The sequence below is a fragment of the Megascapheus bottae genome, chromosome 10 (genome assembly GCF_031878675.1).
Source record: "Megascapheus bottae isolate mThoBot1 chromosome 10, mThoBot2.hap1, whole genome shotgun sequence".
In the NCBI taxonomy this organism is placed as follows: domain Eukaryota; kingdom Metazoa; phylum Chordata; class Mammalia; order Rodentia; family Geomyidae; genus Megascapheus; species Megascapheus bottae.
In genome coordinates, this window is record NC_143518.1 from 46,589,198 (window position 1) to 46,613,389 (window position 24,192).

Genomic DNA, 24,192 nt, shown 5'->3' on the forward strand with positions numbered 1-24,192 from the left:
TATTATTGATGTATGTGCCAGACATGTAACAGCCAAAATTTAACCCTGGACATGCTCACATTATTCTTTGTGGAGATCCTATCAAATATTGTTACTGCTTCTTCAAATGCCTAAGCATACTTTTTTTTTTTTTTTTTTCCCGCCAGTCCTGGGCTTGAGCTCAGGGCCTGAGCACTGTCCTTGGATTTTCTCAAGGCTAGAGCTCTACCACTTGAGCCTCAGCACCACTTTTGGCTTTTTCTATGTATGTGGTACTGAGGAATCAAACCGGGTCTTCATGCATGCTAGACAAGCACTCTACCACTAGGCCAAACTCCTGGCCCTAAACATTGTTTTTAAAGCTGGAATTTATAAATAAAACTAAACCCGTAATTATTATAATCAATAGGATCTTATACTCTGGAAAACCAACTAAAGCAAGAGCTGATATAAAATAATAGTTCTGACATAGAGTTTTACCTTGAACAAGAAAGTTAAGGGGCCGGGAGTTTGGCCTAGTGGCAGAGTGCTTGCCTAGCATGCACAACACTCTGGGTTCAATTCCTTGGTACCGCATACACTGAAAAATGGTGGAAGTGGTGCTGTGGCTCAAGTGGTAGAGCTCTAGCTTTGAGGTAAGTCCAAGGACAGTGCTCAGGCCCTGAGTTCAATCCCCAGGACTAGAAAAAAAAAGAAAGTTAAAAGGGGTATCTAAGTGGAGAGAAATCACCCCCTACCCTCTGAAGATGTGCTAAATGAATCTGCTGAAGAGATGAACTAAATAAAATGACAGACACACAGAAAAAAGTACACCAATTTATTTATGTGCATGTGTCCACAAAATTTGAGTCAAGGTGGGAAAACAGTTGAAATTTAAATCCTTTTCTGAGATAAGAGAAAGGAATGGAGTCAGGATTAGAGAGCAATGGAAGATGGAGGAAATAAGATATGTAATAAACAAAGGCAAACAGGAAGGCATTGCTGTGTAGTTTTTCAGATAACAGCTTTCAGAAGAACAGATGTTGGCTAGTAGAAAGTCTGTCCGGGCAAAGCCCTAGTGGGCTTTTCTTGTGAGTTTATGTTTTCTGAGCAATATGATGTCGGAGAGGAACACCATGATGACCATATTTCGGCTGGAGGAAGATTTACAGATGAGGAAATTTCAAAGAAGCCTGCCTCCAATCTGAGAGGTGCAAGAGATGGTGTGGGAGAAAGTTAGATACATTGTTTCAGATGGCTCCTTCTGGTGTTTGGAAACAAGATCTCCTTATATAACCCATGTTAACCTTGAACTCCCATCATCCTCCTGCCCACCCCCATCAGAGTGCTGAATTAGAAGGGTTGGCCTTCCCTACCTGACTGAGTCTATTTCTTTAAGAGTTCTCAGCATGTCCAAGTACCACACTGTTATGCCTGTCATTAAGCCACAACAGAGCCTTAAGACCATATACTGATCCTAGTCTCATCCATGATTGTTTTTAACCTCCCGGCATTCTACGTATCTTACAGTGCACACTGTCTAAATAACAGAGGCTGGAGGTCAGTCTATTGTATATCATTGGATGTTTATCGTGGGCAACAGTTATCCACTCTGAGTCTCTGGTACAGGAGATAAAAGTGCTTGTCTTGGAAGGGTGGAGGCACTGCCCATGTATTACTTGCCAGATATTACTGGCCCTGTCAGTGTCACTTGTTAAGGAACTGCCACAGCAGTTTGACAGCTGTCAGATGTCACCCTCCACGACTTTGGGAGCTGGAATGGCCCAGACCTTCCCTCAAGCACAAGAACTCCATCTACTAGTGATGGAGTGACTGGGAGTGAGTCAGATGAACAGTGCCTGATTGATGGCGCATGGTATATCCCTTAATTAAGCAAAAGCTACTCATAAAAACGAGCTCACAAATGATTTGTGGAATACCAGCCGCAGCCATATGTGATGCAAAGCAATGGGAAACAGAAGTGACACTTGCTGGATAATGGAAATCAACACTTTCTTTTTCTTCAGTGAAGGAAGGATTTTGGCTTCTTTGGGCATTGTAAAACACAAATTAAGATCCCTTGACTTCTGATGGCATTTGCCTTATTTCTCCTGCCCCCGTTTAGCTGCTTTGTTATTTATTTTCCACTTACTCCCGTTTCCCCCCAGTAGGACTGGGTGTCTCTGTGGGGTTTTGCTTCATTTTCATGAGCTGGCCCCTGGGGCCTGGGTAGATGGAACAAGAGAGAAAGACATAATGAGGGACTGGATGAAGAGGACAGGGAGAACTGACACGACTGCCTTTTCACAGTTCTCCATTTATTTATCCCATGGGAAGGGCACTCTGTCTGTCCTGAGAAAATTATTATTCCAGAGAAGAGTGGTCATGCGGTCAGAATACATTAGCCTCCACTTCAAGGAGCTCCAGTCTTACTTCCTCTGTGACAGCTCTAAAATGTAGAGTGGTCTCAGTACAGACCCTGGCTAACACCCTGGTTGACACTAGTGTACGGTGCCAATGTCCAATGTCTGCCCTCCAGAAAGGAGTGTTCTTACTTTCTCTGTTGTCATATCGGTGAACCAGAGAAGCCAGGCTACACGTTTTGTGTTCTAAGTTCTCTTTACTGTGGCTGGATATCTAAGGGGAATAACAAGGGAAGAAGGACTTACACTGACTCATGGTTTCAGAGGCTTTCATCTATCATGCTAGGGAGGGAGAGGCAGAGGAGAACCTCTCACCTCACACTGGCCAGGAAGCAGAACACAAGGATCAAATGCCTGTCCTGGAGGACTTTCTCCTTTTTCCACTTTTATTCCAGCTGGGCCTTCAGCCTATGAGATGGTGTTCCCCTATAGTTCATTCTCTCTAGTACTGGCCTCACAGCCACACCTCGAAGTACCCTTGACTAATCTCATAGGTACTTCTTGATTGAATCAAGGAGACAAGCAATATTAACCATTTCTTTCCCAGTCATCTCCACAGCAAGAGTCAGAATACTGTCTCAAGGCATCCATATTCTCAAAAGCCTTTGCTGATCATTCATGTCTAAGTTCAACCCTTCCCAATACCTCTTCATTACATTGAAAGATAGTAAGTGTTCTGTGTATACATTGATTGACTTATGTCTGTATGCATTTTGCTTGCTACTGTGTCTCTCTCACTAAGGAGTTAACTCTGTGCAATCAGAAATTAAGATGTAAACTCTGTGAGATCAAGACTTCGTGTTTACTTCCATTTCTGCAATGTCCCGCCAAGTCGCAGAACAAAGCTCCATTATACACCTAACAAAGAACACATTTTTGCTAAAGTATTCGAAGGTGATTTTATACACAGACACTTATTGAAACATCTCAGTGCTACTAGATATGAGAGCTTGGTTTTCATTTGAGGGAGATGTTAAATGTGTAGACTAACAAGCCTATTTCTATTGCTAGATCAATAAAAACCACCATTGTGTTTTGTTTAACCTGTCCAGATCCTCTCAATAGTTAAGTCTTCTATAAAATTCTCTCCTGGATGTAAGGTGAAAGGATGCATAGAAGTCAAATTCCATCAAGTTTTTCTTTCAGCTTGAACCAGGTTACCATCTGGCTGCACAGGGCATCTAGTGTCTGGATCAAGTCATGAGCCTGAGTTAATGTCAACATTGTTTGGAATAAACCCTTTTTTTCCCTTTTGTATACAGGTGGCTAATAAATAATGCATATTCATAAATGCTGATGAGCTTGGTAGTTCTGACATGGCCTCCAAAGAACAGCGGGATAGGTGTGGGTAGAAAATGGATAGGTAATTATAACTATACTATATATATACCTTGGCCAGAGATGGAAATGCTGTTCTATAAGCCATTTTGTGTTTGAAAGCTCCATTTCCTCTAGTGCGCTCGCTATGAAAATTTATGCTTTTTAAATTTATTTTTGTAAGGACATCAAACAACAAACATATCTTCAGTGCTTTTTATATGAAAGATACCATGTCATATGCCAGAAATACAAAGCCACAGAGTCCTGGCCACCGAAGCTAGAATTTTTTTTATTTTTTTTTATTTTAATGTGTAGAGGGGTTGCAGTTATATTCGCCAGATAGAAGGTGCATTACCTCTAACACATTGATATCCCTTCTCATGTTTTTGTTCCCATTTCCCTCTCCCCACTCTTCCTCTCAGTTTTCTCCTCCTATTTCAAATAAACAAATATATATATACATATACATACATATATATATATATATATATATACACCAGATGACAAAGTCAGACACTGTAACAATATGATATTAACCAAAGGGCAACACAAGAGAAGAGGAAAAAAACATAGTACATTAAGAACAACAGTCACTCATAATTAAGCTCTGTTTCCCTGCCTTGTATGTCCATTAATTTGGCCTCACCCTATATGGCCTTATGTATCTGGGGTTTGAGCTATTGTAATCCTCTGCTAGGAGAGTCTTAGGTTTGTACTAATTATTACAAATGAGGGAAATCATTGTCGAAGCTAGAATTTCATTTGGGAAGAGCAAGTACTAAAGAGTGACACAGTAGTGATACACACTAGACAGTCTGTTGGAAGTGAACTATTCAACTTCTTGGGAGTGGGGAGTCAGGAGGAAACAAGTGGGAAATACTGAGGGAAGGGGTGACATGGTTCAAAAAGAAATGTACTCATTTCCTGATTGATATAACTGTAGCCCCTTGTACATCACCTTTACCATAAAAATAAAAATGATAAAATGCTGAAAATAATAGATACTTGAGCTCTGATGTCAAACCACCAAACTATTAAGTAAATACAAAAGACAGGATTTTTTTTTAAAAAAAGGTAACCCTCAAGAATATTATCAAAATAGCTTTGAGAAGCTTAGACTCTTGCTATGGAAGTGAGAGGAATTCAGAAGATAACTGTGAGAATATGAGAATAATATAAACCCACTGCTCCAGTCAGTTTCTCTGTTATACCAGAGCCACGAGATGGGAAACATTAGGACACAGGCACTGTGTATTTTTTTTAAAAGTGTGCCCTGTGGTCCGTTCATTACTCAGTCTGTAATCTAGAAACTAAGATGAGTTAATGTGAAAATCTTCAAATGTTTTATAATGTATTATTTCCTCCCATTTATCATACAATTTTTAAAAAAGGGAAAAGGAACAAATGGGAAGAGTGGTGTCTCTCAGTATGCATGTGTATCTTACAAAGAATACAGAGAAGATGGGATAGCCTTTGCATATCTTCTTGTCTTTGTAACTTAACATCTGAAAAATGAAGAGGGAAAGATAGTATTGTATGCTGCTAAATTTTTGTTCATTCTTTGTTTACTTCTTGGTACTAATGTGTCAGTGTGGCCCTTTCAACATTAATTTCCCATCTTCTCATTTGGTATTTAGTTCCTGTTGGGATTCAAAGAATGATGCCTCAAATTGTAGCACATCGGAAGCTGAATACTTTGAACAAAAGAGATTTCCAGCTAGCATGGCAGGTCCTTGTTCTTAGGTACTTGAGAAGACAGAAGTAGGAAGATGATCAGTTAGAAGATCCTATCACACAACAAAATGAAAAGGAAGAGACTAGGGATATGGACCAAGTATGTGTATGGGAAACATCGATTCCTGAGCCCAAACCCCAGCGTTGCAATTTTTAGACGTAGAGTTCAGTAGAAAGATCTTGCTTACCTTCTTTGCCTTTCTTTTCCCTGGTCCTCTATCTCTTCTAAGGTTGGCATTGAAACCAAAGCTACTTACTGTCCAGAGACTAAAAGTCTTCTTCCTGAAAGATAATCATAAGGCCTAGAAACATACTCCATCCTTCTCTACCTCTGTGTAAGAACTAATCATGAGGAAATGGCCTGAGGGCCAGGAAGAACCTAAAGAGACCTTGCTAAGTTTCCCTGTCAATCACATTTCCACATGGCTGTCCATTCTTCATAGAACCTAAGACAAAAATACGATCACTTCCCTTGAATGTTTGAGTCTTCATTTCTGAGGATACGTTACATTTGGGTGACATAAATTGCTTCTACTTCTCTTTTATGTTAACTTGTCTTTTGTTACTTTAATGTTGGCCCAAATTTGTATCATGCATGGAGAAAGGTATCACACATTGCTCATAGCTGGCACGAAACCTTGCACCATATTATCTACTCAACTAGGTATTGATTGCTTTGTTATTTAAGTACAAAATCTATTTTTAGAATTATAACTATGGCTTTCAGAACCATTTTAGCACCTAACAAGCAGATACCTCCTTCTCCATAGAATTGGAATACTAGCTGAAAACATAACTCTGTGTTCTACCATTTCTCATCCCAAGTATCTCCCATACAATACTCCAAACTTAACCTTGCTTTAAGCGGAGCTTGCTCTAAACCAGAAAGTGCCATAGGCATGTTCTGTCTACTGAAACACTCCTAAATCTGCTTCTGGAGCCTACATTGCTGTGTTTATTGTGATGTGGTTTTACTTCTGAGCTATGGGGTTTTAACAAAAACCAGACCTTTACAAGCTTAGATCTAAGTTTAAACTACCCCAATACAGTAGTATCCTTTCTCTGTTGTTAAAAAAAAATCCTTATTTTTTAGATGAAACTCCATAAACTTGTTAACTATTTTAGATTTTTACATTCTCCCTGGTTAGCAAATTGTCCTTAAGTTGAACCTAAATTCTTCTTGCAATATAAGCCCATCTTCTTTTTTCTCCCTTATTTTTAAACAGCTGCTAAACCCTACTTATCCAGCAGCAATTAGCCTGAACTAATTTTCAAAGTCTCCTGAGAGGCGCTCATTTTCCACATATTTGGGTGGGTTTCTAGGCAGGGTAAAAGGGCTAGAAAGTGGTGAGAACGTGGATTGGAAAACAGAATTTGTCTTTACAAGCTGAATGCAAAGATAAAGAAAACTATTATCTGATTGTAAGAAATATACAAAAATGTGTGTTTCTCTACACTCTGTGGTTTCTTAAACTATTTGTTGAATTAGAATGGCCTTTATAGCTTACTAAACTTCTGTGTTGCTTAATTAAAAATTTAAATTACTGCAGCATTTAAAAGCTAGGTATTATCTAAGTCCATCTTAACTTTATTTCAGTTTATAACTGAAACTAGCCAAGCATAGAGAGAGGTTAAATGATGAACAGGAAAGGATTTACTTTGGGTTGTCCACATTCTGCATTTATTTTCTTTTTGTCTGTTGTAGGGCTTGAATTCCTGAGCGCCATCCCTGAGCTCTTTTGCTCAAGGCCAGCTAGTACTCTATCACTTTCAGCCACACCACCACTTCTGGTTTTCTGGTGGTTAATTGGAAATAAGAGTGTCAGACTAGCCTGCTCGGGCTGCCTTTGAATCAGGATCCTCAGATCTCATTCTCCTAAGTAGCTAGGATTACAGGATAAGAATGTTTCTATTTATTTGGGGACTTCGTGTTTTTATCAGATAGTCTGTGTTAAGGTTGTGATTTATGGTAGAAGCCTTAGGCCACGTGGGGCAGCCACCAAGATGTGTATGCTAAAAATATGATTTATTTAGGATATGTGCAATTCTCTTGATCTTTGGTGAGGCTAGAGACTTAAGTTCAGCTTCTGGGTAGCGAGCAATCCTTCCTGCCTTACCCTTGGTCAAAACCTTGGGCCCTGAGACTCAGGAGAGATTCACTGATTCGCAGTATACACTGAATGCTGTTGGCCTGACTCGAAGTTTCAGAGAACAGCCAAACATTGCTCTTGCTGTCTTCTGGACTCCATAGCTCTTTCTTCTATGGCAGATTTTAGCTGGAATAACAATGATAACAATCATAACCCAACAACCCTGTGTTTGCTTCTTGCAAGCAAATCACTAACCCTCTAACCATTCTTCATGTTCCTCCTGATTCAAGTTTCCAAGTTTCCAGTTAGTTACAGAATCAGAACAAAACAGACTCTTGTCATTCATTTTTGCCACTCCACATAGCTTATCAGTTGCTCACAAATTCATTTGTACTTCCAGGAAACAAAGGTCTGCTGGGACCAGGAGCTAAAATGACAAACATGTTGGGTTTCCTTTCTTAAAGAGCAAAAATCTCAGACTACCTTAGTTTTTAATGTAGTTTTGATCCCAAAGCTCCATTTTTTTAAACTAATTTGATCCTTAAAGTCTATACTTAACCAATCTCAGATGGCAGAATTTGTATCTCTTTGGTTTGCCATTGGCTGCTCATAAGCAATCTATCATAATCTCCTCTACATTATGGCAATCACACTTCATGATTTGAAGTGCTGGCCAGATGGGAAGTCTGTCATGCATTTTCGCAATCATCCCTCTCCCCCTTGGAGAATTAGATGTCCAATATATATGTGTATATTAAATGAATCAGTGCATGAAAGAACAAATAACTGCTGAGTGAATGAATAGTTGGGAGCATTGAAAATGCTTTCAAGTTCTCCAGAGTCTCTGAGGACTAAGCATAAAGAATAGACCACTACATGAATGGTCCGGTATGATGTTAAATGTTGACAGTAGAGGGCACTGGAGAGACATTTCAGAAGGGAGGACCTTCCTGGTTCAAGTGTGCACATTAGCATACCCTTGCAGCACCAGCTTCTCTAGGGCTGTCCCTTCTTCCACATGTGGTTCTTGTGCTGGACTCCAAGAATGTAGGTACTTTCTCTAGCATCTGTTTCTTGCAGTATGAGCAGCTTCTCCAGTACCAGACTCCTGAAGTTTGTGGGAGCCAGCTGTAGCTCACTAGGAACTTTGCTATCCAACCTCAGAAGCAAGTTGTAGTAGAGGGACACTGGTGGCACATTCCTTTGTTTAAAAAAAAAAAAAAAGCTTTCCAAGTCTGTTAAAGGGTGGCTTTACAGCAAGCTCTCCAGGTGCCTTCTCTGACACTGAGTTAGCCACAGCTTCACAAGGGACGGACAAATAAAAGACATGACATGCAAGTTAATATATATAGGGTCATCACAGAAAGAGGAGTACCCAGGGAACAAATGAGAACTGGAAACTTATATGTACTTTTTCAGAGGGGAGAAAGGAATTCAGGCAATGGAGGGAATTTTGAGGATAGTAAATGATTTCCAGTGCAGTGAATGGACCCAAGGAACAGATCATAATTTGTGAAAGCGTCTCTGTGGATGTTGACTAGAAAAGAATAGAAGGTAACATGTGACAAAGTTGGTCTAGGTGACGTGGCATCTTGGTATATTTCTTCTTGAGATGAGACTTTGATCTTCACAATGGAACGGGAGAGGAATGAAAAGTATTTGTATTTCTTTTGGGAGGATACAGCTCTTAGGTACATAGGAGTTTCAGAGGGAACTCTCTTCGGACACTTGGGGAGGTTAGAGAGACTGAGTGTATGTAAGGTACTGTCAAAGGCTTTCTTGTTTTAATTCGAAGTACTCACCACGTCATACTTTATAGGATCATTTTTCTGAGCTCTGACACTTGCTATTAAAACTGCTACTCTTGATGACAGAGCAGATTTATTAGATATATTACTGCAGAGTTCTAAAGCAAACTCTGCTTCAAATCTATGGTTTCCACTAAGCATAACACTAAAGCCAAAATGACTTCACATGATCCTTTGTGGGGAGTATTATATCAGAGCATGTAAAAACTTTGGAAACATGATCTCATTTCCTTCTCCTTTCTCCATTGCATCCCTCTCCCTCCCATCTTCTTAGAGGATGGCCTCTGGGGCTTTTTATGAGCACTCTGTTGTTGCTTTGTTTTTGCATTTGATTTAATTCTTGTGTGTAAATTCAAGTTCTCAGTCTACCCATGATAGAGCAATTTAAAAGCTGAAAGAAATTTCAGATTTTCATGGCATTCGCAATGAAACTTTGAACAAACACGAATGACAGGGAAACATGAGCACAACTTCCCAATCTTTCCTAATAATTTTCTGTGAGGTCACAGCATGGTCTCATATCTTAGAGACTTGAAAGATTAGATATAGTTATATCCCAAGAATGAAGAAATAGCCTACTGCAGACCTCTGGTTCATTTGAAATCTTCCATGGCTTTGCATATTGTGAATTTATAAACTATGAGAATAGACAGATTGTTTGATGAGATATTCACTTGTCTACATATGATTTTGCCTGTTTTCATGTGTGGGTATGTCCAAGTGCTAGGAATTAAGGGTTCTGGTATTGTGTGAGAGTAATTTGATTAAAAATAACCAAACCTGGAGTGACATTCTTCAAGACACATTCACACACTTTGTTAGATGGCAACTCCTTTGCTCAACTACTTGAAGATAATACAATATTAAATAAAAATAATCAAACAAATCACTATGTTTGGACACTACAGGATATCTAATGATTTATAATGATACAGATCATTAGATTTAGTGCTCTAACTCAATGTTTGGATGGCTAATTTTTTCATCAAATACTTCATCCAGAGAAAGAGCCCCAAAGTTGAACAAGTGACTATTAATAAATTTCAGTGCTTTCCTGGTGCTGACAGATGAAGAAATAGGTACTCAGGTAGCCGCGCTGAAGTTTGGCAGTCAATGTGCACGATCTTACACAACAAAGACAGAATATTCCCCAGTTCTCTTGGCAGGAGATGACAAAGAGTGCCAAAGGAGGTCAGACTTCTAACAGGTATTTTCTTCACAAAACATTATGTCCATATTTTACAAACAAACAGCCTTCCAGAACAAACCTGATGTGAACTTAAAGCACACACCGCTGTCAAACAGAATATTCCAGATTCTGGTTGTTTGACACAGCTGTGAGACATGAAAGTAGCAATAAAAGTGAATTATTTCCTAAATCCAATAAAACCCAAATTCTGATGTAATGTTTTCAGATATCATTCAGTCATTGATTTTTATTACTTTATTCTCTTGATCACTGAAGGTTTTGCCAAATATGCATATTTTGGTCCCAGTGATCAGCTTCAGGCACAGTTCTTTTTAAAGGAAGTTCTGCACCAAGGGCACAGTTGACATTCTATATAATTCTTAGTTTAATTTGGGATAGAGGAAACACTGACATCAACCTTGGACCAGTATCTGAAATAGAACACGTTCAATTTATTAAAGAGTTTAAATCCATTCCACATCTCTATCTCTATTGAACTTGATTATATTTCTTCCAAGGATGGGAAATAAGTTTCAATTTACATTCTAAGTCAAATTGATAACAAAGGTCTAAAGAGAGCCACTGGAAGATTCTGAGCTCAGGCCAGTAGGAAGGAGGATTGATTAGCAGTGCCTGCCAGAGCCGGTAGTGAAAGTAATAATTAGATGACCAAGTTAAGGAACCTAGAGATGTTTAACACAGAGAAAAGGAATCTCAAATATCTTTCCAAATCTTTGACAGATAGCCATACAAAATGGGGAAATCAACTCACTAGAAGCATCAAATTAGAACCAGTCAGTGAAATCACCAATTCCACATGTCAAAACACTTTTAAACAACCAGAGAAATCCAAAATGGAACGCTCTTTTTTTTGAGAGGGAAAGCAATTCCCAAGACTTGGAACAGCTCAAGCAGAGGCTGTGTATATGTTGGAAAAGATTCAAGCAGGTGTAGGGAATGATAATAATCTATTTCTTAGGGAATTTCTTAGGGAAATTGCCATATGTTGTCACACATCGATTCCCGTAGTGGGGTCACTTGCCTTGTAATAAAAAACCAAAAATATGTAATTATCAGATTTCATTATCTGTCATCTATCTGCCTATCTATCTATCTGTCTGTCTGTCTGTCTGTCTATCTATCTATCTGCTTCTTACTTCCACTGAATTTCCATACCAATATGGGATGTGTACCCTGACATGTATTTTAACAGCTACTTTACATCTAAAAACTTCCCCAAATACATTTAAATGTAACATCTTTGGGGAAAATAAAGTTTCCAAATTCGGGATGCTAATTTGTGATTGGGATATTCTGAACCTTGCAATCCTTGCTCAGACGAAAGTTATCAGGAGCTTTTGTGTCACAGATCGGAAACCAGTTGGTTGCCCTGAAAGGTTAGTGATATGATCAGTTATTGTCCCCCTAGCAATCAGCATCTTTGCCACTGAGTGAAAGAGAACGGGAGAAAAATCACAGAAGACAGAGATGAAAGCTGCATAGTCAGAAGAAAAAAGCCTTCTTGATTGGGCTATGGACTTTGTGGAGTCTTTAATTCTCCCTCCAGCCCATCTTCGCACTGGCATGTGGGCCACACTGCAGATGGATGGTGCAGCTCATCAGGAGAAGCACACACATATATCTTGTGGCTTGATTTTTTTATTTTCTAACTCAAGAGGAGCAGGGAGATTTATTTGGACGGATGGTAATGAAGGTGGGGAGACACTAGTTACACTGCAGTTTCTTTACCCAATATGTTATTATCTCCTTTTTTTCTCTTCTGAGTGCTGACTTGCTCTTTAAAAAAAAATTCTATTCATTTTTCCTCAATGGAAAGAATATGCTAGTATAATAAGCCAGCGGCTTCAGAGAGCAAGGAAATGTGAGGACACAAAATTCCTGTTGTAATATTTGTTGAAATATTTTGGGTATTTTAATTAAGTAGATATATGATTACTTAGGCACAATTACGTATGATACAAAGGAATTGTTTATATCAAAATGTCATTTCATAGTGTTTAAGCCTTTCCTTTCACTTTGTCTTAGGAGAATAAAATAAGTTGCTACAATAATAACAAGAAATAAGTCACACTGGCATAAGGAAATAGTGACATTGTTGGAGTTTAAAAGTACAGCAAAAAAGATCATGGTTACCAACTTAATCCCAGCCCAAGAATGGAATTATTTCTTTAAAGCAACGATACGTGGATGTGTATTTAGTTTCCACAGAGCTCCTGTTATGGAGCACTATCCCATCCCAACAACTATGGGCCTCAGACAAAAGCATAATTTAGACATAAGTATATGCTCAGTTTTATAGTTTACCTTATGACGTTGACAGTGTAGCTATTCCGTCTTTATTCAGCTGAATATGGGAAGAATAAATCCGAACTTCATATGGTTTGGAAATATCACTTAGAATAATAATAATACTGGGCTGGGAGTTTGGACTAGTGGTAGGGTTCTTGCCTTGCATGCATGAAGACCTGGGTTCAATCCTTCGATGCCACATACATAGAAAAAAGCTGGAAGTGGAGCTGAGGCTCAAGTAGTAGAGTTCTAGCCTTGAGAAAGTCCAAGGACAGTGCTTAGACCCTGAGCTCAAGCCCAGGACTGGCAAAAAAAATAAATAATAATAATACTGAAACAAATGGTTATTACTCGCCTATTACTGATTTCGTTGGAAATATTGGTAAAATATGGATAAGTTTATTTACATGTATTCTGAATATAGTTGGTCAAAATATAGTAACTTCTTGACATGTGGTAATTATTCAATTTTTGATCTACTCTTAAGATTTATTCTCTAGTCCAAGCCTGTTTTAGTTTGCTTATTTCCAAAGTAAAAACATAAAAATACAATGGATTTGTAAATGTAAATAGTTTCTATTACTTGTATTTTAAAGCTTCTTTTAGGCATTTTGTATTTGTATCTATCTCAGGAAATTACGCTGCATTATTCATCAGGCTTAAGTTAGGAAGGACAGCCCACCAAACCTTAATTTCCCCAAACTAGGAGCAAAGTCTTAGAAGTTACCTGTGATGTAATAAGCATTTCTATTAGGAAAAACCATGAGTTTGGAAACCCAATTTGGAACAACAGATAGAGAAGTCTATTTACCCTACCCTTTTCATTTCAAACAATTGGTTGTGGATATGGTGGCTTTTAGAAACTACAAAGAATGTATGTAGTTGGTAAGAGCAGAGAGATGGTGCTGAGTTGATGGCAGGGAATTGTGGGTGTAGAATGATGGAGCGACATGCCTTTGCTTCAAGCTGTCATTTCGTCTGTTTGCTGTTATCCCCAGACAAGCACTAGAGGTCAATACTAACAGCAAATGTAACAATTATCACAATGAAATCCCTTCCTATTATGAATGTATGCTAATTCAAAAATGAAGCAATAAGAAACATTGTCATTTAGAGCCTCCTGTATCAAGGCACACTGTTACATGACTTTCATATGCAGTCAATCCTTCTACTAACCTTGAAAGCATGCTGATTATACAAGTGAGGGAGTTAAGGCTTTGAGGGCTTGTGAAATGTTGCCCAAGTCACATGGACAGTGTCACAGACATTTGAAAAATCCACCCCTATTTATCCAAAGTACCAGCCCAAAAGAGAATCCAGCTCCGATGGTATTCTCAAGAGAAAGCTCTGCTGACTGCACATAGGGAAGTTCATATACTCGTTCTGCTTTCTCCTAAAGGTAAAGATAAGGGGTTAGGCATGGTGGTGCTGGTGGAATAGTAGTCTGTCAGGAAGCGTGAGCAGGAGGATCCTGGTTCAAACCAAGTCCAAGCAAAGATGGAGAGCTTACCTGAAGAACCAATAATAGCAACAGGACTGATGGCCTGACACACATACTAGAGTGTTTGCCTAGCAAGTACAAGGTACACACACACACACACACACACACACACACACACGAAGAAGAAATGTATTTGTGTCTGTTTTCATATAAGCCAAACCAGCTGGGGCTGTGGAGTACTTGTCATCTTCAAAGGGAACAGGTTATAGGGTTAAGGGTCTTGATTCTTGTTTGCCGAAACCATATATATATATATATATATATATGTATATATATATAGTTTCTTATCATTATTAGAGTCTCTTCCATTTTGGAAGAGTTCTTTCTTCTATTTGTAACAATCAATAACAAATAATTCACTCATATCTTTTTTGTCTGATGGCTCTACCCAACATTTATCATTATTCTGTTATAAAATTTATCAGTGATAGTAGTAGCAGTTAGTTTTGTGGCTGTATTCTATTTCATGATTCTCTTACCTGCATAAATCTGGCCTGAAATATATACTTTCCCAGCAACCACAACACTACCAGAAGTTGGTTTCATTGTCTTATCCTCTTGGAGTTTTTGATTCTATAGGGTTTGAGAAACAAGAAATTGCCCCAAGGAAAATAGCAAAAGAGAAAGCTAGGCATTTAGTTTTTTTTCTGTGGAATATCTTGATCCATCAAACTGTAACCTCATTATTGTATTTTCTGATGTTTTCAAACAGGGAGTCTTACATTTATCTGATGTATTTAGTGTGTGTGTGTGTGTGTGTGTGTGTGTGTGTGTGTGTGTGTGTGTGTGGCAAGAAGGTTCTAAATACAGGAAGCAGAAGAGGAAAAGAATCCCACTCACTACTGTTATTGACTTGGACTTTTGAGTATCACACTTGCCCATTATGTTAGGCTTATGCAGAGATCTCTTGAACCATCCATTAGCATGTAGCTTCTCACTGACTTTAGGGGTTTTCTAGAGATGTGAGCATTTACAAAAAGGAGAATACATCTTCCTCAATTAATCAATCAAGTCAACACCCTTTCTTCTGAGAGAACTTAGCATTTGTCTGTTCAAAAAATGTTCATCAGCTTTTCCCATCTGCTCCGCCCCCCGTCCTCCACCATCCTTCTGCCCTATCAGAAACACAGAAAAATTTTACAATGAAAACAAGTAGTTTTCTGTTTCAATGACTCTTCAAATTCACAAAATCTGAATGATTTCAACTTCTATTAATTTAAGAAAACAATTTTTCGCTTGTATTACTTCTAATACAGTGGTACTCAAAGGTTCTGTCCTGAATCCTTCCTTGTTGAGAAGTGAATGGATGAACTACCAGAACTCAAAGAAATCATAAAATCTTCTGTGTATGTTCTCTTCTTCTAGCCAATATTAATGAGCTTTCAAGTTTTTATACAAATGTATTATTTTGACATTAAGAGAGAGATGAAAATGTAATTTATATTAGATGGTTTGGAATAAAATATAGCTGCCTTGAAATGGTTAAACAGCAGAGACCAATTTCAAGTTGGAAAACAGGTGCAACAATTTGGGACTTGTAAATAATCATTATTTGATTTTCTAATAGGGGCTGCAGCTTCGCTTGTGATTTGTATGGTCTCACAGTTTTACCTATAAGGTGGCCAAATAACTTTTCCACGTACCATTTGACACATATTATATGATTTTTCCCTACTTGTGCCTGTCACTTCTTCCCCAATTCTATACAGTTTCATTATTTCTTAATGCAAGGAGTCTCTATTGCTTTGTGACACTGATGGCTTAAAGCCCCAGTGTGCTGATGAGCATTCTCACACAGCCCATCATCATGAACAGAAGAGAAAAATATACTGCACTTTTCTAAGAGAAGTGACTGCTTCTGGCAGCACCAGCAGCCAGGCCATTTCTTCATTGTGTGCTCAGAAGAGGAAGAGTGTTTGGAGCTCGTAAGGACCCTGAGCCTCAGAGGTCTAAGCAAACTATCAGCCCAGATTAAGTTGGATTCCACTCTGGTCTCATGGAAATTCATCTGAATCATAAAGGTATGTATTTTATTATTACCACTGTAAGCCTCATCAAATAATCCTTTCTAGGCCAGTAATATTCATGCTTTTATTCTCATTTTGAATCTCTTATTGGTAGGGCAGGGTAGTTGGAGAAGTAACACAGAAGATGTGTCTAGCGCTCTCTCTCTCCCTCTCCCTCTCCCTCTGTCTCCCTCCCTCTCCCTCTGTCTCCCTCCCTCTCCCTCTCTCTCTCTCTCTCTCTCTCTCTCTCTCTCTCTCTCTCTCTCTCTCTCTCTCTCTCTCTCTCTCTCTCTCTCTCTCTCTCTCTCTCTCTCTCTCTCTCTGTGCGTGTGTGTGTGTGTGTGTGTGTGTGTGTGTGTGTGTACCAGTCTTATTACCTGGATGTTATCTCTAAGCTTTCTTTGTTCAAGGCTGGTGTTCTGTTACTTAATTCACAGCTACCCTTCCAGCTTTTTGGCTTTCTTTGTTCAAGGCTGGTGTTCTATTACTTAATTCACAGCTACCCTTCCAGCTTTTTGGTGGTCAGCTGGAGATAAAAGTATTACAGACTTTCCTCCCTGGGCAGCCATGATCCTCAGATTTCTGCCTCCCCGTCATGAGACATTGGTATCTAGCTGTGTTTTAAATAGACATAAAGATAGAAATTTAATTAATGGAAAATAGACCAACTCAAACAACAATCCTCACTGGGTCATTCATTCATTTACTCTCATTTTCCAATACAAACTTACCTTAATGTTTTGTATAGTGGTTCATTATAATCGGCAACCTGAAGTAATAATGTAATTGTACTTATCCAGTTACTTGCCCACCTTTCAGATCCCCCTACTTCTTAAGTAAGTTCTGCATAAAATCTGGTCAATTTCTTAGTATTGATTCTTTTTCCTAAGAGGTTTTCAGCCAGCTAATATTAAAAAAAAGATAAAATTAAAAAGAACTAGGCTGAAGTTCTCTAATTACCATTTCTATTTCAGAGCTTGAAATAGGCCTGTTGAGTTGGCTTAGTTCTTCTTGGTTCAGTGTGGGTATGTTAATATTGGCTAGGAATTCATCCATTTCATCTAGATTCTCAAATTTGTTGGCGTAAAGGTTTGAGAAGTATTCCCTCATGATATTCTGGATCTTGATAGTTTCTGTCGTGATATTACCACTTTCATCTGCGATTTTGTTTATTTCGATATGCTCTCTTCTTTTTTTGGTAAGATTTGCTAAGGGCTTGTCAATTTTGTTAATTATTTCAAAGAACCAATTCCTTGTTTGGTTGATTCTTTCTATAGTTTTTTTGGATTCCAAATCATTTAATTCTGCTTTGATTTTAATAATTTGCTTCCTTCTACTGGGGTTAGGGTTGGTTTGTTGCTCTTTTTCCAGGAGCTTAAGGTGAGACATTAACTTGTTGGTTTGCAATTTTTCCAACTTGTTGTTGTAGGCACTCAGCGCTATAAATTTTCCTCTGAGTACTGCCTTTGCTGAGTCCCAAAGGAGTTGGTATTTTGTGTGCTCCTCACTGTTAAATTTCATAAACTGTTGGATTTCTGTTCTGATCTCTTCGATGACCCATTGGTGATTCAACAATGTGTTGTTCAGTCTCCATGAGTTACAGGGTTTTTGTTGGTGGAGATGTGTGTTCAGTTCCAATTTGATGCCTTTGTGGTCTGAGAGTGTGCATGGAATAATTTCAGTGTTTCTGAATCTGACCAGGTTTGTTTTATGGCCTAAGATGTGATCTATTTTGGAAAATGTTCCATGTGCTGCTGAGAAAAACGTATATTGTGTTGTTGCTGGGTGGAATATTCTGCAGATGTCTGTTAGATCTAGTTGGTCTATACAGTTGTTCAGTTCTAAGGTTTCTCTGTTGAGTTTTTGCCTTGTTGATCTGTCCATAGGTGAAAGTGGTGTGAGATCTGCAATAGAGCAAAATCTTGATACATAAGGCCATGTAGTATGAAGCTAATTGAAAGGACCTCCAGGATATTGAAACAAAAGCCATATAACAAATGATTGTTGTCCTTAATGTACTATGTTGTCTCTCATCTCCTTTGCTTTCCCTTGGTTATCTCATATTGTTATAGTATCTCACTTTGTTATCTGATATATTGAATTTATTTGTATTTGGTTATTTGAAATTTGATAGGGAAGGGGGGAAAACCAAGACGGATGGGGGGTGTGTGGGGGGGAGGGAAATGGGTACCAAGACAAGTGAAAGGGTATCAATGTATGTGAATTAATGCACCTTCTATCTGGCAAATATCATGTAACCCTTTTACTAATTACAATAAAAAATGCAAAAAAAAGAACTAGGCTGAAAAAAGACTGGAAAAAATAAAATAGAAGGTAAGATTAGTACAACAATGGCATTCTCATGGCCATGAGGAATAGCTTGCAAACAAGACCCATCGTAAAAGGGAAATGCAAAATAACAAGTTATTAGTTCTAATGGCAAAGCCCCAAACTAGGTACACCTTATGATTAGTTGATGCATCTCTTTTTAATGGGTTCAATTGCCTTTTATCATTTTACAGTTTAAATGTTGAAGAAACAGGTTGTTTGACTCATAAAAAGTCCCAATATCTAAGTTTTTGTTAAACAGCCATTTTAAATAAAGCTTTTATGATTAACGAGACATATTTCCTGTTCTTGTGAGTTATCATTGGTTCCAAGTCAGAAACGTTATTCAGTAAGATCTGTGTTACTCTTTTCAGAATCAAGAAACCAAAACAAATGTTGACTACCTCTATTGGGAAGTTTTTGTTGTTGAGGATAGACAGAGATGAGAACAAGGGACAAAGGAACCCCAATTGTGGCTTTTCTTTTTTAAAAAATGAAAGAAACAGCCTTATAAAAGCCCAACTTTCTGGAAGCTAACCATAAGTCAATACTAGAGGATGTGATAGCTCTAACAAACATATTGCCTTGTCACACCCTACCAAGCAGAGGCCTAGAGATGTCTTCTTCATTTGAAATCACTCACAAATCTGTGTGTGTGTGTGTGTGTGTGTGTGTGTGTGTGTGTGTGTGTGTGTGTGTATCCAGTTCAATGGCCTAGTAAGTCATCATTTCCCTCAGGTAAGAACTTTAATACCAACTGCTTACTTACATCCACACTTAAAATCATTCATAAATCCCACCTAGATGTCAGCTGACCTTCATCTGAGTATCCAGTATTAGTCCACCATTTGTAACCAGTGGGATGGAGTCAGAAAATGGCACGCCAGTAAAACTGTGTATGCCATTTTTGGTCAGACACTCACAACAGCAAATTTAAACATTTGTTTCCCAAGATAAACTTGGAGAATTAAAACACACACACACACACACACACACACACACACACACCACCACCACCACCACTCTTTCAAAATATAGTGACTAGGGATATAAATATTAGTTTATCAAATGATATGAAGTGTGGTTTAAGTGTATTTTCTATATAAGATTCTTATTTATACTTTGCTTCTAATCTGAAGTTTTAAATGAACCAAAGATAGTTTTTGAATTTTTTCTGACAGGTAACAGAAAGAGGAAGGTGCAGAGGTTTAAGACATTCTGGTCAAGGTCACTCTTCAGCCATGGAAACAGAATTCAGGGATCCAGGCAGGGGGCTTTTCCAGTCCACCTTTACTTCACAGCGGAACCTCATCTTTATATTTCGTCTTCTTTTGTTTTCTAACCATACAACAAGAGAGGAAAAAGGCTCTATCACTATGAGTTCTCTCATTCTCTATTAAGTCTTCTTCCCTGGATGAAAGTATAGTTACTATCTGGAAAGCTCCAAGCCTTGACTCATTTAAATCCTGCTGATTTAGCCTGTTCTCTGCTCTTTCTGTGGCTGTGGATTAATAATTGTGACCATATATGACATGAGGTACCTGAAGTGTTCAGCAAATCAGACTCAGTTATGGAAAATCAGAGCATCTTAAGTCAAAGGACAATTCAACACAGAGAAATATACGGAAGTATATTTTTCTTTGCCAATTAGCTGTAACTACAAAGGTTATAAATTTAAACACAAAGCAGAATAAATAAGTTTAAGAATTTCTCTTACTGGATTAAAATTTTAACTTTCAGCAGGTACAGCACTCCTTAAATGTGTGGGACTGCTTTTCCCTGATATAACTTGTCTTTATGTAACTGCTGAGATATTGTTTTGCATATAAAAAGTCAACAGAATTTTGCCTCCTTTTCAATCCTGGTTGTAACCATGTTTATGTTTCATTTTCATTGTTTATTAGCTATTGGAAGCATTCATATGCTAGATTCCTACAAAAGAGGAGAAAGTACCAAGTGTTTTGTATCGCGCACAAATAATTTAATGAAAACTCATTTCATCTTGTCTCAATATTGAGCCACTTTTTTTTCAGTAAGACAGTCTGAACCAATGTCTACTGCCAAGCATTTGAGAACAGTAAGAAACTCACAATACAAGGAAACTCACCCCTGATGCCAGACGGCATTGAATAAGGAATTCTTTTCATAAAATCCCCAGCAATGATTTCACTGTGTCTTTCTAATGGTTAAAGAGGTTTCCTGCCTGGAGAGAGGAATGGGGGGGAGAACGGCAAAGCACTCTGACAGAACAAGGCATATCCTGATTTAGATGAAATTACTTTTGGGAAGCTATCAAAGGTTACAAAAAGTGACCAGTTATAAAGATAAATTAAAGAAATTAAAAGCGGTCATAGTATCTCAGATGGAGAGTCCTGCTTTTAAAATATGTATATTTGAAATGGAATCTTCTCTTCCGAGCAATTTCAAGGGCTGAGAAGGTAGTGCATTAGTGGTGACAGGTGGGTCCAGGCTCTGTTTATCTTAAACTCAGACATGCGAAAGGAAAGAAAGACCCATTTGATGAAGCCATCACTATTTTTCACGGGCCTGATGGGGACATGCCATAGTAGCTGTAAGTGGCATGGCAGGTGAATCAAAGGGAAGAGAAGACTCAGTAATCAAATAGATAGCTCTAAAAATTACCGTGGCACCTTTATTCAACAGTCTGGGAGTCTTCTTTATAAGGAACAGAAGCACTCTGTTGTTTTTGGTGACATTAACTCTCGATAGCAGAACCTCACTCTCAGGCCCTTCACCAACAGTAAACACCACATGTTCACTTCCCATCTAAGAGGAAGAGGTGGCATTTTGATAATATTGTAATTTTATATTTAATAATGTAATTTTACCTTCCCACCTTTCCTCTTCAACTGTAGTGAACTTTGACTGTCTTTATCTAATACCATCTTTAAATCTGTTCAGAAGTGCCACAACACCTTCCATTTGTCTCATTCTGATTGTAATAAAATTTCTGTGCTGCAAAATAACAGTAGTTATTTGTTCTTGAATTTTGGTGGCATTCTTTGTTCTCTATCTTATAAACTTTGATAATAGAAACAATAAATGGTATACTTGGTAATTGTTATGACACTTGTACTTCAAATACAGCACATCTGGGGGACTGCATCTATAATGATAAAGGTATCAGTACAGTACTGATACCATCAATATTTTTTCACTGTACTGTATAAGGATTTTCTAATATTATTTAACTTAAAGGCAAAAACACTCCAATTTTTTGTCAGTTTTATCTAATGCTTTTTTCAGCCAGTTTGGAGAAGAGATTTAAAAAAACATAAAATCTATTATTTTCAAGTGCTCAAAAGTATGAGATTAAAAGGAAAGGGATTTAAAGTTATATATAAACATTATTATAACATGGTTTGAAAGTCTTTGACAGTTAAGTCAATCTCATTCATTATTTACTTCATATACTTTTTGAAGAACTTCTTACCTTTATATAATTTGTCCAGCTTTTGAGTACAATTTTCCATACTTTGAGAAGAGATCAAATGATGGTAATACAGTTCGGAAATTCTACAATAGGAAAAAGATGAACAGATTACTACAGAATTCTTACCAACTTTGATTGTTATTATTTGGATATGCTAAATTGCTAGAACATTTTTTTTGTGCATTATGGGGCTTGAACTCTGGGTCTGGGCACTGACCCTGAGCTCTTCAGCTCAAGGCTACCATCCTACCCTTGAGCCATGCCCCATTTCCCATTTTCTAGAGGTTAACTGGAGATAAGAGTTTCAAGTTCTTTTGTGCCCAGGCTGGCTTTGAACCTTGATCCTCAGATCTCAGCCTCTTGAGTAGGTAGGATTACAGACATGAGCCCTGGTGCCTGGCTTAAATTGCTAGAACATTTAAGTACATATTTCAAATGTTCTATTTTGTTTTAAAAATTAGCAAATATGTTTTTGAAATTTGTACAATCAAACTGCAGATACATTTCAACTTTCTTGATTTTTTTTGTAAACTTTAAAAATGAACATACATTTGGAATACAAGGGTATGTCAATATGATAATTCCCCAGATGCATACAGTGTACTTTAAAAAGGTCAACTCCATTATATGCTCTTAGCTATTCTCTTCCTATTTTCAAACATGATTTGATAAATTTATAGATGCTCTAAACAGATATATACATATAAATGTAATGCATTTTTGCCTCTCTTCCTCTTGCTAGTCCCTCACCCCCCCAAGACTGTTCCTCTCTCACTGTTTCATCATCACCACCACCATCATCATCATCACATCATCATTATCATCATCATCACCATAATTTTAGTTCTGGATTCATCTATTGGAAACACATGATATTTGAGTTTATCTTATTTTGCTCAACATGATAACTTCCAGTTCCAACCATTTTCTTTCAAATGTTATAATTTTATATCAGTAAAATGCCCCACGGTCTGCATGTATACATACACACACATACATATACATATATACATACATATGTACATATAGGTTGATGTGGTTATATAATATTTTCTTTTGCCATTTATTGGAACTTCCTTAAACACATAGTGTTTCACAGCCATGAATACACTTACAAGCAGCTCAGAGCAATGTAAACATCTGACATAGTCATCTATCTTCAAGGTATTTTTTTTTTGCCCGTCCTGGGCTTGAACTCAGGGCTTGAGCACTGTCCTTGGACTTTCTCAAAGCTAGCACTCTACCACTTGAGCCTCAGCACCACTTCCGGCTTTTTGGTATATATGTGGGGTACCGAGGAATTGAACCCGGTTTTCGTGCATGCTAGGCAAGCACTCTACCACTAGGCCAAACTCCTGGCCCCGTCTTCAAGGCATTTTTAATAACTTCTTTTATTTGTTTCTGCCTGTCCTTAAGCTTAAACTCAGGGTCTGGGCACTGATCCCGAGCTTTGCTCAAGGTCAGTACACTACCACACTACCACTTGAACCACAGCTTCGCTTCCAGCATAGTTTGTTTGTATGTTGGTGGTTAATTGGAGATAAGTGCATTATGATGCCTTTGTTTGCCTGAGGAGGATTCAAACTGTGAACCTTAGATTTTGGCCTCCTGAACAGCTGTTTTACAGATATGAGCCACTGCCTCCCAGATTCAATACTTTTTTTTTTTTTTTTTACCGTGGCTTTCTAGGGATCTTTGTGTTGTATAAAATAAATGTTTGCTGACTGATTAAAAAGAGACAGGTGATACATCCCAATAACCATAGAGAAGGCAAAGGAGGGGGCATCCTACAGGGGTGATTCAAGTGAATAATGAAGGTGTTTAGAAGCCACAACCAAAGGAGCAATGTTTTACTGAGGGTGGAGATTGAAGCCTTCATCATGTGCAACAGGTGAGCTCACGATGGAGTTGCTAAATCAACAGTGAACATGCAAAGGTGGAGGCAATTTGGGGTTATTTTTTTCATGTTTCATTAGTCAGGTATAAGAGAGGATTACCTCTGTTCTGGCTGATCAGTTGTAACCACATAACAACAGAAGTTTAAGAACAAGTGGGCCTCTAGGCAGTGGGT

The 24,192-nt window shown here is 38.1% G+C and overlaps 1 protein-coding gene across 8 annotated transcripts in view; it reads right to left on the reverse strand.

The window, feature by feature from the left end:
• Spata17 (spermatogenesis associated 17) overlaps window positions 1–24,192 on the reverse strand; it is a 148,951-nt gene that overhangs the window by 5,722 nt on the left and 119,037 nt on the right. For 2 of the 8 annotated variants that reach the window (XR_016536874.1, XM_090341186.1), the window contains exons 10-11: window positions 22,122–22,204; window positions 19,071–20,005 (exon numbers count right to left, since the gene is read on the reverse strand). Coding sequence is in view for 4 of the 8 variants with exons in the window: in XM_090341186.1 (XP_090197312.1) it covers window positions 22,124–22,204 (81 nt within the window). In the remaining 4 variants the exon portion in view is untranslated. Of the gene's footprint in view, window positions 1–19,070; window positions 20,006–20,774; window positions 21,455–22,121; window positions 22,205–24,192 lie in introns of those variants that run through there. The other 6 variants (XR_016536877.1, XM_090341185.1, XR_016536875.1 and 3 more) reach the window with 3 other exon arrangements.